Raw genomic sequence first — 14,129 nt, 5'->3', positions numbered from 1 at the left:
CTCTTGCCGGGGAGGGCAATCTGAGGGATGGGGTGTGAAGAGAGAGATAGATTGAGGAGACTTGGATTTAGTGCACACAAGAGAAAGGTCACACTTTCCCCCATTCTTCCAGCAAGGTGCCTAGCAGGCTACTGCTAGGACCTCCCCCCAGATTTCTGAGAACGAGAATCTCCATGGTGCCATACTAGTCTAAGATGCTCCCCAGATTGAGATACACTGGGCCAGTGTAGGCACCACCCTAGATCCTTATTTCTGCTGCCATACTATGGGTCACTGCATAGCAAGGCATAGGCCCCTCCTGACCATGCCTGAACCACCTTGGTTCCTGTCCTCCCAGTGGTTTTGGCTGGCTGGGTTCCACTCCACCTCTCCCGTCCCCCAGGCATCACCAGTCAGTGTGACATTAAGGAAATGCTCCATTAGTATTTCTGCCAAGGTAAAACCTTAACTGGGCTACTCTCCAGACACATGCCTCGCGATCAATAAGAAGTCAGAAAATCATGTGCAGCCTTTTGATATTTCATTCTTTCTACAACTATTTACTGGATACCTGCTTTGCTCAGGTGCAGTACAAAGTGACAGGGCTATGATTGAGTGAGAGGCATTCCTTGTTCCTGGAGTTTTAAGCCTAATTACAGGGAGACACAAGGCTGGCACTCAGAGGGTGCTCAGACATCTGTGCCCTTGAAGAAAGGAGAAGTGAAGGCTTTGAAAGAGACATTCAATATCACATGATCTCACTCATATGTGGGATATAATGATCAACATAATCTGATGAACAAAAATAGATCCAGAGACAAATGGCAGGGGAGGTGGGGGGCGGGGCTAGAGAGCAACCAAAGGACTTTTATGTATGTATATTAGCATAATCAATGGACACAGACACTGGGGCAGTGGGGGCTTGCCTGGGGTGGGAATGGCTGGGGCAGGGGGGTCAAGCGGGGAAAAAGGAGACAAACTTTCGACGTTTGGGCGAGAGAGAGAGAGAGAGAGAGAGAGAGAGAAGAAAGAGACATTCACTGCAAGAACTCAGTGGGAGTAGTTCTGGAGTTTGGTGAAGAGCTGGACTTTGGAGCCAGTGGTTGGGACTCAAATCCCATCAACCCCACTCACTAGCCATGTGCATCCAGGGGCAAGTCACATCAGCACTCTGTCCTTGATTTCCATGTCTGAGCATTGAGGATGACAACTGAACTTAGGCTGATGCAGGGACGAGGTGAAGGATTCATTATTAATGCAGCCAGGCCCAATAACACTGTTGGGGTCATCTGTGGCAGGCCCGAGAGAAGGGATCATTGTGGCTTCTCAGGAAGGCTGACCTTCCTGACTTTCCTCAGTGTTCAGGTTTGGATGGACCTACTCAGGAACCTTGATATAAGTTTTAGAGCCTACAACGTCCCACCTGTGTCCTGTGCACAGTCAGCCCCAGCAAGCAGTTTTTACTGAGGGCTGCAGAGCATTTTCTCACCTGAAACAAAGCCTCAGACAATCAGGAGAGACACAGCTTGTGGTCAGCTGTCAGACTGCATACCTCAGTGTGGAATTCCACCCCATAGCTGACCTACCTCCTTTCTGTGCTGACCTTTCCTGTAGAAATAATGGTATAAGCAGCCTGTGGAATCCCATCCTTCATGCCTCACTGCGGTGTGTCAGCAAGGTGGGGTCTAATCACAGAGAACCTTGATGGGCAATCTGTCACTACACCTCATGTCCCAACACTGGACAGAATGGATGCCTCTTCTTCCTGAGGACATGGGTCATCTTTTCTTTCCCTACTCTAAATGCCTGGTGCTATGGATGTGTTGTGGCTTTGGGAGAAGGGGGATGACAGAGGTCCAGCCCCCATTTAAAGGTAAGTTTTCTTGAAGGAGGAGGCAAGGATGCTGATGATTTAGAGCAGGGGTCCTCAAACTTTTTAAACAGGGGGCCAGTTCACTGTCCCTCAGACCGTTGGAGGGCCGGACTATAGTTTTAAAAAAAATATGAACAAATTCCTATGCACACTGCACATATCTTATTTTGAAGTAAAAAAACAAAAAGGGAACAAACACAATATTTGTATTTGCATGTGGCCCGCGGGCCGTAGTTTGAGGACCCCTGATTTAGAGGGCCCAAGTGAAAGAGATGTGGAGAATCAATCAGTTCTTTCTAAACATTATGCTGTCCATGGCTCCCATTAAAGAGTGCAAGTTGGGGGAAATTATTGTTTTTATGGGACGATTTTTGGCCAGAGGCAGGTGGCTATATTGCACAGTAATATATGGTGTCTGTTTGTTCAAGGCTCTTGCTGAGATGAAGGTGGTCCTTCTTATTCACACAGAAAAGTCCTTTCAGGCTTCCAGTACTTCATGGCTGCTTGTTCTGGGGGCAGAGAGCAGGCTGGGGTGGGACCAGAGGGTATTCCAAAGCTTATCTGTGGCCCTGTATCTTGCCTGTCACCAACTCTCAATGTCCCACATCTGAGTCTTGGACCCCACACTCACTCATTTATTATTCTCAACCCTTATGCAAACTTATTGGCTCCTTCACTTCCCATTCACAATATGGATGTTTCCTTCCCATCAGTTTCAAGCCTGAGCTCCTCTCTGGCATGCTGTATAAGGAACAGCCAACACTGGGAATAAATTCTTTATTTCCTTGTAGGAAATCAGTGAGACACATTTTGAAAGTGCTGGCAGCTTCCCAGCTTTCCTTGGTCTTAGGCTGTCAGTACCTGGTCTGGATGAGCTTGTTGGTTCTGCCTTCACAATAAAATGCCCTGCCCTACTTGCCTGAGTCCTGCCAACCCATCTTCCCCAAACACAGTTCTCATATCAAGGACAAAGGATGGAGATTTTGGTCTTAGGTTCTCTTGAATGTGGCCACAAAGATGCAGCTTCTGGTGACTGCAAGGTCATCCTGCAGTGGGAGTTTCAAGTTGGCTGACCTGGGGGCCTCTACTTCTGGTTGGTTGCAGAGGAGGCCCCTGTGAGTCAGGAAGCTGCAGCAGCTTTCTGGGTACTTGCAGAGGAAACCCTCTCATATTGGCTATGATGAAGTGAGGCTCATGAGTCCTGACAGGTGGCCCCAGGGGCTCAGCCAGGTAGCAGGGCCAAGAGTACTAAAGTTCAACTGATCCCTACGTGCCACCTGCTTCCTGGCCTTCAAGCTGAGCTACAAGTACTGCTCCTCCACTGAGGCATGGGCCTGGGCATCCAGCCTGGTGAGCTCCATCCTGAGCTGGCTTATGTCCAGGAAAAGGCCTGGGCACTTCTGATCCTGTGGGCTGTGGAGTGGGCTGGTCAAGGAGGGCAGGCTACAGATGGCAGCCACTCCAGGAAAGCTGTTAGACTGTTTCTGCTGTGAAATGGTAATGTCCCTGGCCTGAGGCTGCCTACAGAGCCTACTGCTTGTGTCCTGCCTTGGGGGCTGCACAGAATAAGGCTTGCAGTCTGGGTGGATCTGTAGGGCTGCAACCTTGGCCACACAATCTTTCAGGGAGGGCTCTGTATCCAGAGTACTTTCCCTAAGACCTGGCCTTTGCTGATCTCGAAAACACCCCATCTTTCCAGGTGCCCTTAGCTCCTGGGAGTGGGGCCAGGCAAAGGGGTTTATGATCTTATTTTTGATCTTGTTTGGGCTAGAAGTGCCTGTCATCATGGAGATTGCGGATCCCAAAGAGGAGAACAAACCTTCGTGGCAACCTCGTGTCCCTTCTTCCCCTGAGACCTGCACACACTTCATAGATGGGTCCCTGGACAGAGAGCTGGTCTCCTGCTCAGGCCGTGCTAAAACCTTGCTCTCTCTAACAAGCAGGCTCTTGGTACCCAAATGTGCCCACAGCTCCTGCCTACTAGGTCTTGAGCTTACTGTGATCCCACCTGCATCTGAGGCATGGGCCCCCCTGACCTCCAGCTTCACTAGACCTGGACCTTTCTTCTCAGAGCCAGCTCCCAGATTCTCCACCAATCCCCTGAATGGGGTTGCAGGATCCCCAGGGGTTGAGATAGGAGGAGCATGGAGCTCAGGACTACGGCGAAGCCAGTTGATAATACCCATGGTGATGGTGAGTTCAGTGTCACAGAGCTTCAGCAGGCACTCCTTGCCCTTCCAGGAGCTCTGCAAGAAACCCTGGCTGAGCAGGTCTGGGCTTGGTCCCGAGGCCAAGTCCTCCTCTGCCCCCATGTGGAAGCTGCAAATAGACAGTGGCATTCCCAGTGCTGGCTCTGAGAGACTCTCAGACACGCACAGGTCATCATCAAGGCCAACAGGGCCCTCACTAGGGTCACAGAAAAGCTCATAGAGGGCATCTCCACTATAGCTCTCCCGAGGGAAGGCAGCTGCAGGGGTGCCTGGGCTCATGGCTTCCTTCCTATCCTCCTCAAGGCTAGATGAAAAGGCATCGTAGTAGCCCTCGTCACTTGTGGACACAGATTCTGGCTGCTCGCTCCTGGTGGTGCCTGTGTTTATGGAGCTGGCTTTGGAGCCACTGAAGAGGTCCCTGCAGGGACACAGAGGGAACTCAATGAGCCCAGCTGAATCAAGCCCAGGTTGGGCTGTATCCGTTCCCTGAGGACCCTCCAGCCATGGGCTCAGTTGGGTGTGCTGTTGTTGCCTCACAGAGTGATTCACACTATCCCAGAACTTGGCAAAGTCAGACATGTCATCCTGGGCAGGAGACACCAGCTTCTCCACGCTGCCCTGGAAGGGGCCACTAGAAACCTTGCTCTCAAGGGCCTGCGATGACTTGGCTGAGCTCTCTAAGCCCTCATTCAGCTCCAGGAATGGCACTGAGCTTTCATCCGCAAAGATCTCCCCGCAGCCTGTGAGTGAGTCAAAGCTCTTAAGTGAAGCCACGTCCTCACACAGGGCCCTGCAGAAGTCGAAAGAGGAGTCAGGCAGGAACTCACTGTCAGATAGGTCCTGGCACAAGCCATCCAGCCCCAGTCCCTCACCCAAGGGGAAAAAGGCTTTGCCTCGCTGCCCTCCAGCCTCTGATGGGATTCTGGGGGAAGGCAGGCTCTTTCCCCTGGTTTCCAGTGAAGCCAAGTTCTCAGTCTTGTTTTTATGAATGTGGAATAGGTTCCGAAAGCACTTCTTGGGTCGTTTCAGGGAAATCCTCTTCCTTGGGATGCTCTTAGCCACGGCTGGCACAAAAGGCATTTGGGGCACAAAGTGGCGGTAATCAATAATGCGCTGGCTGCCAGAGGGCCCTGGGAAGCTCGTGCTGCCTACCAGTTGCCTTGTGGCTGCGACCATCCTGCCAGCCCCAGACACACTGTTGTGAGTCTTGCTCTTCCATACCAATTTGAAGGTGGCACCACAGAGGTCTGTGGCACCACCCTCAGGCTCTGGCTGTGCTCCCTTTTTGGAGTATATGTTATATCCGTGGGTATTAGGACTGGCTTGTGGGCCTCTTTCACCATGGATCTGCTGCTGCCCTCCAGGTGAGACTGACCAGGGGTCTGCATCGTCCCAGGCTGGGGCAGTTGCTGCTGGGCCTGGGGACTTCTCATGAGAAATGTGAAAGCTGGATTTGATGAAAGTCTTTCCTCTCTTCAGCTCCATGCTTCCAGTGCTGTTAGCTGTTGTGGGGGAAAGCATGAGGCACTTAGTATCCATGGTTCTAGCCCACAGTGGTGTTGGAGCTGAACTCTGATATCTAAGCTTGGATCCTCCTTGGAGGTGGTAGAGAGGGAGATGGGAGCAGCCCATCTATGCTCACTATCTAGCCTTTATAGACAACTAATGCTGAGAGAAGTTAAGTCACATGATTAAAGGCAACAGTAGTACCCAAATTGATTTCAGAAGTGTCTGGTGCTCTTGCATTTGTGATCTCTTGACTTACCCAAGCATCCTCTCAGAGATATCTGGCCAAGTCAGACTCCCATTTCCAGGCCCAGGCACTCTACACATAGCACCACATCCTTATAGGGAAGTATCATGGTCCTTGTAAGTGAATGGAGCAGATAATTAAATAAAAAAGTTGCCGCCTATGTCTAAGAGACAAAGCTCAAAGGGAAACCCAAGCTTGCTTCCTGGATTAGATAGTGTCATCCATCAGTCAGAGGGGAAGGCACATATACTGTCCTCTAGGACTGTTGCATCTGTTTGAGGAGGCAAGACTCAATCTACACAGATGCCATCAGGCAAGGCACAGTCAAGCATCTGATGGTGCATGCATATCTTGATCACTGAGATGACAGAGAGTATCATGGTAGAAAGCCAAAGAGAGGAGGCAAGCATGAGGTCAGGAACAGGCAGATTGGATAGACACAGAACATCATGGCTGAAAAAGTAGGTATGTATCACCTTTTGTGCACAGCCTAACTGAAATATATTGATGCCTGGAATGTCATCCAGAGAAGCTTTCTGATGTCCAGTCTGAGTTCAGTGGGCAAGGGTGCTGAGATCTCTTGTTGATGTCTGTCCTGGGTGTGGAACTGAGAAGGTGGTGCAATAGCTACCAATTTGATTATATTTGCACACCTGAGGGTTTTGGCCTTACCCTGAGATCAACAAAGAAGTATGAAAGTCTTCTCAATGAGTGAGTGGAAGCAGTGGCATAAAGAAGTTGGTAGTCTATACCATTCATCTGAGTAGGGACAGAATAAATTAAGAGGGAGGCTCTGAACAAAGAGGACTCAAAAGAGACAGCTAAAATTGACTGACTGTATAGAGATAAGGTCCAGATGGAGGCTGTAGTCATAAGCATGAAAAATAGATGTCAAGTTATAGGGTCTTTCAAAGAAAGAAACACTAGGATTCAGCAACTGAATACAGAAAGAGAAGCAGGCCAGAAGTTGTAAACACTGAGGCCTGGATTCATACCAAGAGAAGGGAACAATGAGAAGTGGGGAAAGGCAAGGAAATGGAGAATTGAGCGAAGATGAGGAAAGGGCCTGTGCTAAGAGCTGGTTTGAGGAAGAGAAGAAAGGGTTTAGTTTTAAATATGTTACCTTTGGGGTGAATTTGGAGACCCACAAGACCATACCAAAAGAAGGCAAGGCCTGAGAACCACCCCAGCTCCCACTCTGCACCCTCACAGGCGCCCACTTCACATGCTCAGTTCTTCCCCATGCCAGTGAGTGATCTACAGGTTGGGCCTATGTCATTCTGGCCAGGGAGAGATTAGAGAAGAGAATTTTGGGCTAGTTTCTTTGACTCTCTTTCACTGCTCAATAGAGAGCACCTGAATTCACTTCCTCTCAGGCCACAGCTTGTGAAAGAGGAATGAAGCAGATGTGAAAGCACAAGGCTCTGCCAGCCTACACACCTTTCACACTCACTGACAAGGAAGCCTCATAGCTACCTCCAGAGAGCTGTTTGACAGCTATAAGCTGACTAGAGTCAACTCCAAAGTCTCTGAAATGCTTTAACATGAGGATCCAGAGGCAGGCAGAGGAGCTGCCTCACAGCCTACTAGGCAACATTAAAGCCAAAAAGGATGAGAAGGTGTGGCAAAACTGGCATTGCAGAGATTCACCAGAGTTCTCCACCATACTCCCCACTGAACAGTGCTTCCTCCCCTGCAGCAGACACCTGGGACACTTTTAACTGAAGGATAAGAAAAGGAGCAGGCACTATGCCAGGGAACGCCACAAAACCTGGCCTTGGGAATAGCGAGAGCTCAGCTCTTGGTGGGAGCATCCTGGTCAGCAGGACAGTGCCTCAAGCTGCTTGCTGCTTTCTGCTTCCTGACAGGTGGCATGTACTCAAACCTTTCCCACCCTACACCTGTAGACCCCATTTCTGATCCACCCAAATATTTTGGGCTAGAGGGAGGCCTTATATTGAGGGAGGCCTTACCTAGGCCTCCCTCAGCACTTAGAGGGGGAGGGGTGGATGCACAAAGCAAAGTTGTTACTAACTGGGTTTTAGGGTCCAAGGACCCAATTTGAGTCTTGGTTACATTTACTTAACCAGGCAGAGTGGTTGGCCCATAACTTCATAAGAGGCATAGTAGTATAACGCCATTTTATAAACAAGAAATTAAGGTCCAGAAAAGTCAATGGATTGGCCCAGGTCATACAGAGTTGAGTGGTAAGCGACAGAGCCAGGATAAGAGCCTATGCTCTTAACAATGATAGATATTTTATGAACAAATAGCTCAAACTCCCCCTTAATGGCAAATCTAAAAGTGGAATAATAAATGTGTTTTCGTGAGAAACTTTTAAAAGCATAATAAAAATGAAGATTAAAAGCAAAAATGTACCTAACAAAAATTTAGAAAAATTGTAATTGAAGGCAGTATAATTTCTGTGGCAAGAAATTTTGGAGATATTATGAGATATCTATTGAATTTATTTTTTTTGTTTTAGAAAAATGTTTTTATTACCCTCAGCACTTAGAGGGGGAGGGGTGGATGCACAAAGCAAAGTTGTTACTAACTGGGTTTTAGGGTCCAAGGACCCAATTTGAGTCTTGGTTACATTTACTTAACCAGGCAGAGTGGTTGGCCCATAACTTCATAAGAGGCATAGTAGTATAACGCCATTTTATAAACAAGAAATTAAGGTCCAGAAAAGTCAATGGATTGGCCCAGGTCATACAGAGTTGAGTGGTAAGCGACAGAGCCAGGATAAGAGCCTATGCTCTTAACAATGATAGATATTTTATGAACAAATAGCTCAAACTCCCCCTTAATGGCAAATCTAAAAGTGGAATAATAAATGTGTTTTCGTGAGAAACTTTTAAAAGCATAATAAAAATGAAGATTAAAAGCAAAAATGTACCTAACAAAAATTTAGAAAAATTGTAATTGAAGGCAGTATAATTTCTGTGGCAAGAAATTTTGGAGATATTATGAGATATCTATTGAATTTATTTTTTTGTTTTAGAAAAATGTTTTTATTACCATACTCTTGGAAATAATTTCAAGGCATGATAAAAATTATTTCACTGTGTGCATAATTTTGCAACCACAAGAGCTAAGATGATTCCTTTGTTATTTATCTCTATAAATAAAATTACTGGTTTCTTAATTATTGGAAACGTTAACTGATTTAAAATCATGAATAGTTGGAAATGTCACTGCACTCTGAACTTGGAAAATGATAGATCAAAGTAAATGTCATTGCTGTAGAAGACTGGACTCGGTCACTAATATTGCTCACCCTGTTTCCTGAGTTAATTTAACATTTTTCAAGATATGATAATAAGCACTAAGATCCACAACAATGAACCAGAAGCTTGCAAAATTCTGGAGCAATCATGAAATTCAGTGTGTATTCAGTCCAGTCAGTTTCCACATTATAATATTTTATCAGGGCATGACTCTTTGGGTGGGAACTTTCTGAGAGGTCAAAGGGCTCACTACCCAAATGGAGACAGGCTGAGCAGTCACCTTCCATGACAGTTTCAGGGTCATAGTGGGATTTATCTGGACAGCCAGATGCTAGCACTGTCACTGCCTGATGGCAGAGGCCAAATAAGACCAGGTTCTCAGCTGCAAAAATGCACATTCTGCTTTGTAATCCTCTAGTTAAAAGGTCCTATCAGTGGAGTCCAGAATTAAGCTATGTGCCATGTCCCTCCCCAAAAGACAAAGCAGAACTGTCCCTCCCCCAGCTTGGTGTCTTCCTGTCTATAGCACTCAGTGATCACTGGCGCCTCACTCTGGGGTTTACTTGGTCTTCACCCTCACCAATGATTGTGAAAATTTATCAAAGGTTCAGGATTCCAACTGTAGTAACTAGAGCTACTACTTATTTAAATGAAGTATTTATGTTTTTTTGAGACATCTTAGCCATATAGTTACATCTAAGTTTCCTAAATAGGATGTTGGGTCTGGAATTTTTAATTTTACAGTTTATGCACATCATTTTCTAAGATGGGTCTCAATAATACCAAGACCTTGAATTGAATCTTTCACCCCTAAAATGAACTTGCATATTCCATGAGAACAGGAACCACACCATGTACTTACATAATCAATTCTGATTCAAGGATGTATTATTTAAACCAAGACCTAAAAGATAGCTGAAGACAACCAGGCAAAAGATGAGGGGAGCATATTCCAGGTAGAGGGAACATCTGAGAAAAGGCATCGAGGAGCACGGGAGGGAGAACAGTTAAAGATCTAAAAGCAGGCCCAGGTGACCAGAGCAAGAAGTGGGATGAAGCAGGAGATAGGCAAGGCAGACCACACCTGGTCTGAGGTGTCAGGGAGGGTCTTGGCCTTTATCCTATGTGCCATTGGGAGTCAAACATGAAGGGTGAGTGACATGGGCCAATTTTCAGTTTTAACAGATTACTCCCACTGTAAGTGAGAATGGAAAGTAGGGGCAGGAGTAGAGGCAGAAGTTCAGGTTAGGAGCCAGAGCAGTGTCCATGGAAAAAATGTGGTGGTAGAGATATCTCACATGTATAAACCTTCTTTCTCAATGCTTTACACAGAGAATGCACATACATATAGATTTATTGCAAATGGAGCAAATAAAATAATTCTACTGGCTGCTTTTCTTCATGATGACTGACTATCTCAACAGCCTATGATTCTCTTTTCCCTTTGGTAAGGCAATTCTGTGCTTTTCTTTCCCTTTTTAACATAACAGTGACTGGGTGTTTCACGGAGCAAAATAAAAACCTTGAGATATGCTACAGAAATGATTTCGAGACATAAAAATATTTTTGACTAATAGTTTTGGTATTTGCCAAGTTTTCCCCTGCTCCACCCCTAACTTCCAGGTGGGTGGTATTAAGAAAGCAGAGATCTCTCTGGTGGATGAAGTGAAGGTCATTGTGGGGAGGAAAAGCCTCCGTGTTCTGGAGTGGGTGTGGGGTGAGGAACAGAGCAGAAACTGCAGTGAGCATCATCAATTCACCCAACCCCCACGCTGGGGAGACAAAGGGTCCTTTGCAGAGCAAAGGTTCTGGCCCACCTCCTCTAAGGGAGTCTTTGGGTGTTCCTGGCCTGCCCAACCAACAGAATATATCTCCAGTCTTATCCTTTCTTTCCCAATTCCCGCAATGGCAACCACGGACGGAGGGTTTCTTCCCTTCTCTAGTGCAGACCTAAAAGGATCAACGTCCCCAGACTCCAGACCCCAACCATACGAGCAAGGCACCACAGGGTGAAGAGAATGTAGACCTTACTCCCTCCACCATCCCTCCCATTATGCGAAAGAACGCACAAAAATTTCCAAATCACTGCTCTCCCTCCCCCTCCTCCCCCCGCCCCAGCGTACAACCTCCGGGCCTTGGCGACTTACCGCTGGGGCAGGGAGTGTCGCAGGACGCTGCCTGAGTCTGGTCAGGAGCCACTCCCGAACCGATCTGCTCGGTCAGCACCACGGCCAGATCCCACTTTCGAGTCTAGAGTGGTTCTCACGACCCGCTGGACTCGGCTGGGCAGCTCCAGCCGCAATCAGCTGGGGAAGGTTAGTCCGCGAGAGGGCGGGCTTCTGCCGAGAATGTAGCGGTGGGAGGTGCCATTGCTCAGCAGTGGGAGAAGTGAAGCTCGCGGGGCTGGAATGGAAGCTGCAGTCTCGGTGCCCCACTGCCACTGTCCCCATTGGATCTCGCTTTGCTTTTGTTTCTCCGTGTCTCTGTCTCTGCCTACCCGCAGGGATGTAGTTTTGCATTCCTCAGGCCCAGCTGCCTGTGCTGCTAGAAGGGACATCAGCCCAGTTGCCTCATTCCTGCGCCGGGTCTGACGTCCTCAGAGCTCATAAATGTAGTTGTCCTTACCCTCACAGCCCCTAGCATACAGGAAGATTTAACACCAACCTTCTCGGAAGGCCTCGGTCACACAATGCCTAGTCATGAGTCCTACCCAGGATTCGGAGACGGGTCAGGCCAATCTCAGGACGCAGGGCAGTCTTCCAGAACCTTCTTTACAGACTGCCTTTCTTGGGCCCAATTATATTATTATTGGGAAGGAAGGAGGCGCTTCCCTTACAGGTACTCACTGTATGGGCTGTGCTGGGGCTACACCCTGCCGCAGTCTTGGGGAAGTAACAGAAATGTAGGACTCTCTCCCTGAAAAGCTGAGGACAGAGGGTCTACACGCTGGGAGGCAGGAATAAAGTATGGATTAGTAACTCTAGAATGGCTCCGGGAGCAATGCCAAGAGCACAGTGTGTGGGAGTTAGGGGGAGCCAGAGTGCACAGCTGGTGCTGGTGAGATGGCTGATCCTAAAGGCTGGGGTAAGTGAGGTGAGGGGACTTGATCCCACATCACAGAAGTTGAGCACTGGCAATGAGCTATGAGAGGAAGGAAGGCGGGATCACCCAGTCCAAGCTTGGGCTGAATGAAGCCCAAAGCAGGTTCAGGCTCAGACAAATGACAAAGGCCATGCCTTTCTTTGAACCTAATGGGCTTCCGCCCTGTCCCCATCTAAAAAACCTGGATGCATAAGTTGTACCACCTTGGCTTGGACGGGCTTTGTCATAACACATCTACCTTCTTTATAAATTAAGTCATTTTGAAGTGGCTCTGCCGCAGGTCTCTCTTCCAGCAAGCATCATCCACGGTGAGCACACCTTCTTGCACTTCTTGCAGTTGAACCGTTTTTCTACCTGATGACTGACTCAGTGTGACCTCAGATGTCCTCTTCCCCCCACTCCCCATGTTGGTGTAGTCCTGACTTTTCCAGGCAGTTTCTGACCATCAGATTTCCCTGAATCAATTCTTCTGTTGTTAGGTAGAAACAAAGGTAGACTTATTCCTCATTGCTGCATACATCCTGAATCAAGGACAGAATCCCACATATTCCACAGTCCTTGCTAGTTAAAGTTAATAAACAACCTCTCCTAGAGAGGTTTCCCCTCTTCTGGATTATAAGGACTTTTTATATTTCTTAAATTTTTCTCTGTTTGAGGATAGTATGGGCTCAACTTCTCCAAGTTAGTGATAATTGTTTTTTCTGTGCTCATCTTGCCACCCTTTGGCCAGTGACCACTATTCTAAGCAACCGACTTTGTCTTTTCAGAGATTTTAAAACCTCCTTACAAAACAAAAGTTATATATATCTAACTTTCCAAGGACTAATATTTCCAAGTTCAGGTACACTGAATGATTTTTTCATTAATATTGTTCTAATGTAAATTTAACTTTATGTTCCTTTTATAATACCCTGACATCCTGTTATCTTTTCCTTTCCTGGCATAGACCCTTAGGGTTTTCAGAACTTGCTTCTTGGTCACTTGACACTGAATTGTACACTGAGGATCTCAGACTTTATGGCCAAATTCGTTGCTTTCCTGACAGACCCAAAGAATTTCACTTGATGATGAGCACAAATGTGGCAACAGCTGATCCAGTAGGCTGCACCAGTGGGGTTACAATCCAGGTTTGTAGACTGAGAAAACAAAGTTCCTTGTGGACTGAGAGGACTGGGGGGTTAGGGCACTGGACCTCATACCTCTAAGAAAGGCTGGCAGGACTGGGACTGTCTACTAGGAGAAACACAGGCCTCACAGGGGGTGAGGGGAGCACAATTTGGAGAAGATGACTGGATTAGGAGGAGGAACAATGGCTCCAAGGATGGTCATAGCCAGAGACACTCTAGTACTCAGATTGGTTCCCCTGCAGAAAGATGTCCTCCCCAATCTTAAACAAACTAGTATTAAGGGATACTGTCAGATGAAGTAGTCCATTGTTATGACTGGGTGGTTTCTTGTTCTTGTATTTTATTTATTTATTTTATTTTTTATTTAAATATAGCTGGTTATACTATTATATTAGTTATATTTGTTTTAGGTGTACAATATAGTGATTCAACATTTTTATACCTTACCTCATTATTTCTAGTAATTATCTGTTACCATGCAAACTTACCACAATATTATTGACTATTCCCCTTCACCTTTTTCATCCATCCCCCATTCCCTTCTTCTCTGGCAACCATCACTTTGGTCTTTGTTTCTAGGAGTGTGTTTTTGTTTTGTTTGCTCATTTGTTTTGTTTTTGTACTTTCCACATATAAGTGAAACAACACAGTATTTGTCTTACTCTGTCTGACTTATTTCACTAAGCATAATTCCCTGTAGGTCCATTTATATTGTCACAAATGGCAATATTGTGTTTTCTTTTATTGTTAGGTAATATTTTATTGTATATATAGAGTGGGACAAAAGTAGGTTTACAGTTGTTTGTATGGAAAATAATACAATCTATACTAATAAAATAATAATATGTTAATTAG

General features: G+C 46.7%; 1 protein-coding gene across 1 annotated transcript; it reads right to left on the bottom strand.

The window, feature by feature from the left end:
* Positions 1 to 2,212: 2,212 nt before the first annotated feature.
* AMER3 (APC membrane recruitment protein 3) lies at positions 2,213 to 11,640 on the bottom strand. Its single transcript, XM_005865001.2, has 2 exons — positions 11,193 to 11,640; positions 2,213 to 5,564 (listed from the first exon to the last, which is right to left on the bottom strand). The coding sequence occupies exon 2, from the start codon at positions 5,545 to 5,547 to the stop codon at positions 3,154 to 3,156; it is 2,394 nt and encodes a 797-aa protein (XP_005865063.2). The 5' UTR covers positions 5,548 to 5,564; positions 11,193 to 11,640; the 3' UTR covers positions 2,213 to 3,153.
* Between the last annotated feature and the right edge of the window lie 2,489 nt (positions 11,641 to 14,129).

Source organism: Myotis brandtii, unplaced genomic scaffold (assembly GCF_000412655.1).
Source record: "Myotis brandtii unplaced genomic scaffold, ASM41265v1 scaffold195, whole genome shotgun sequence".
Taxonomy (NCBI): Eukaryota; Metazoa; Chordata; class Mammalia; order Chiroptera; family Vespertilionidae; genus Myotis; species Myotis brandtii.
The sequence above is the reverse complement of the archived record's forward strand: the minus strand, read 5'-3'. Positions and strand labels throughout refer to the sequence as shown.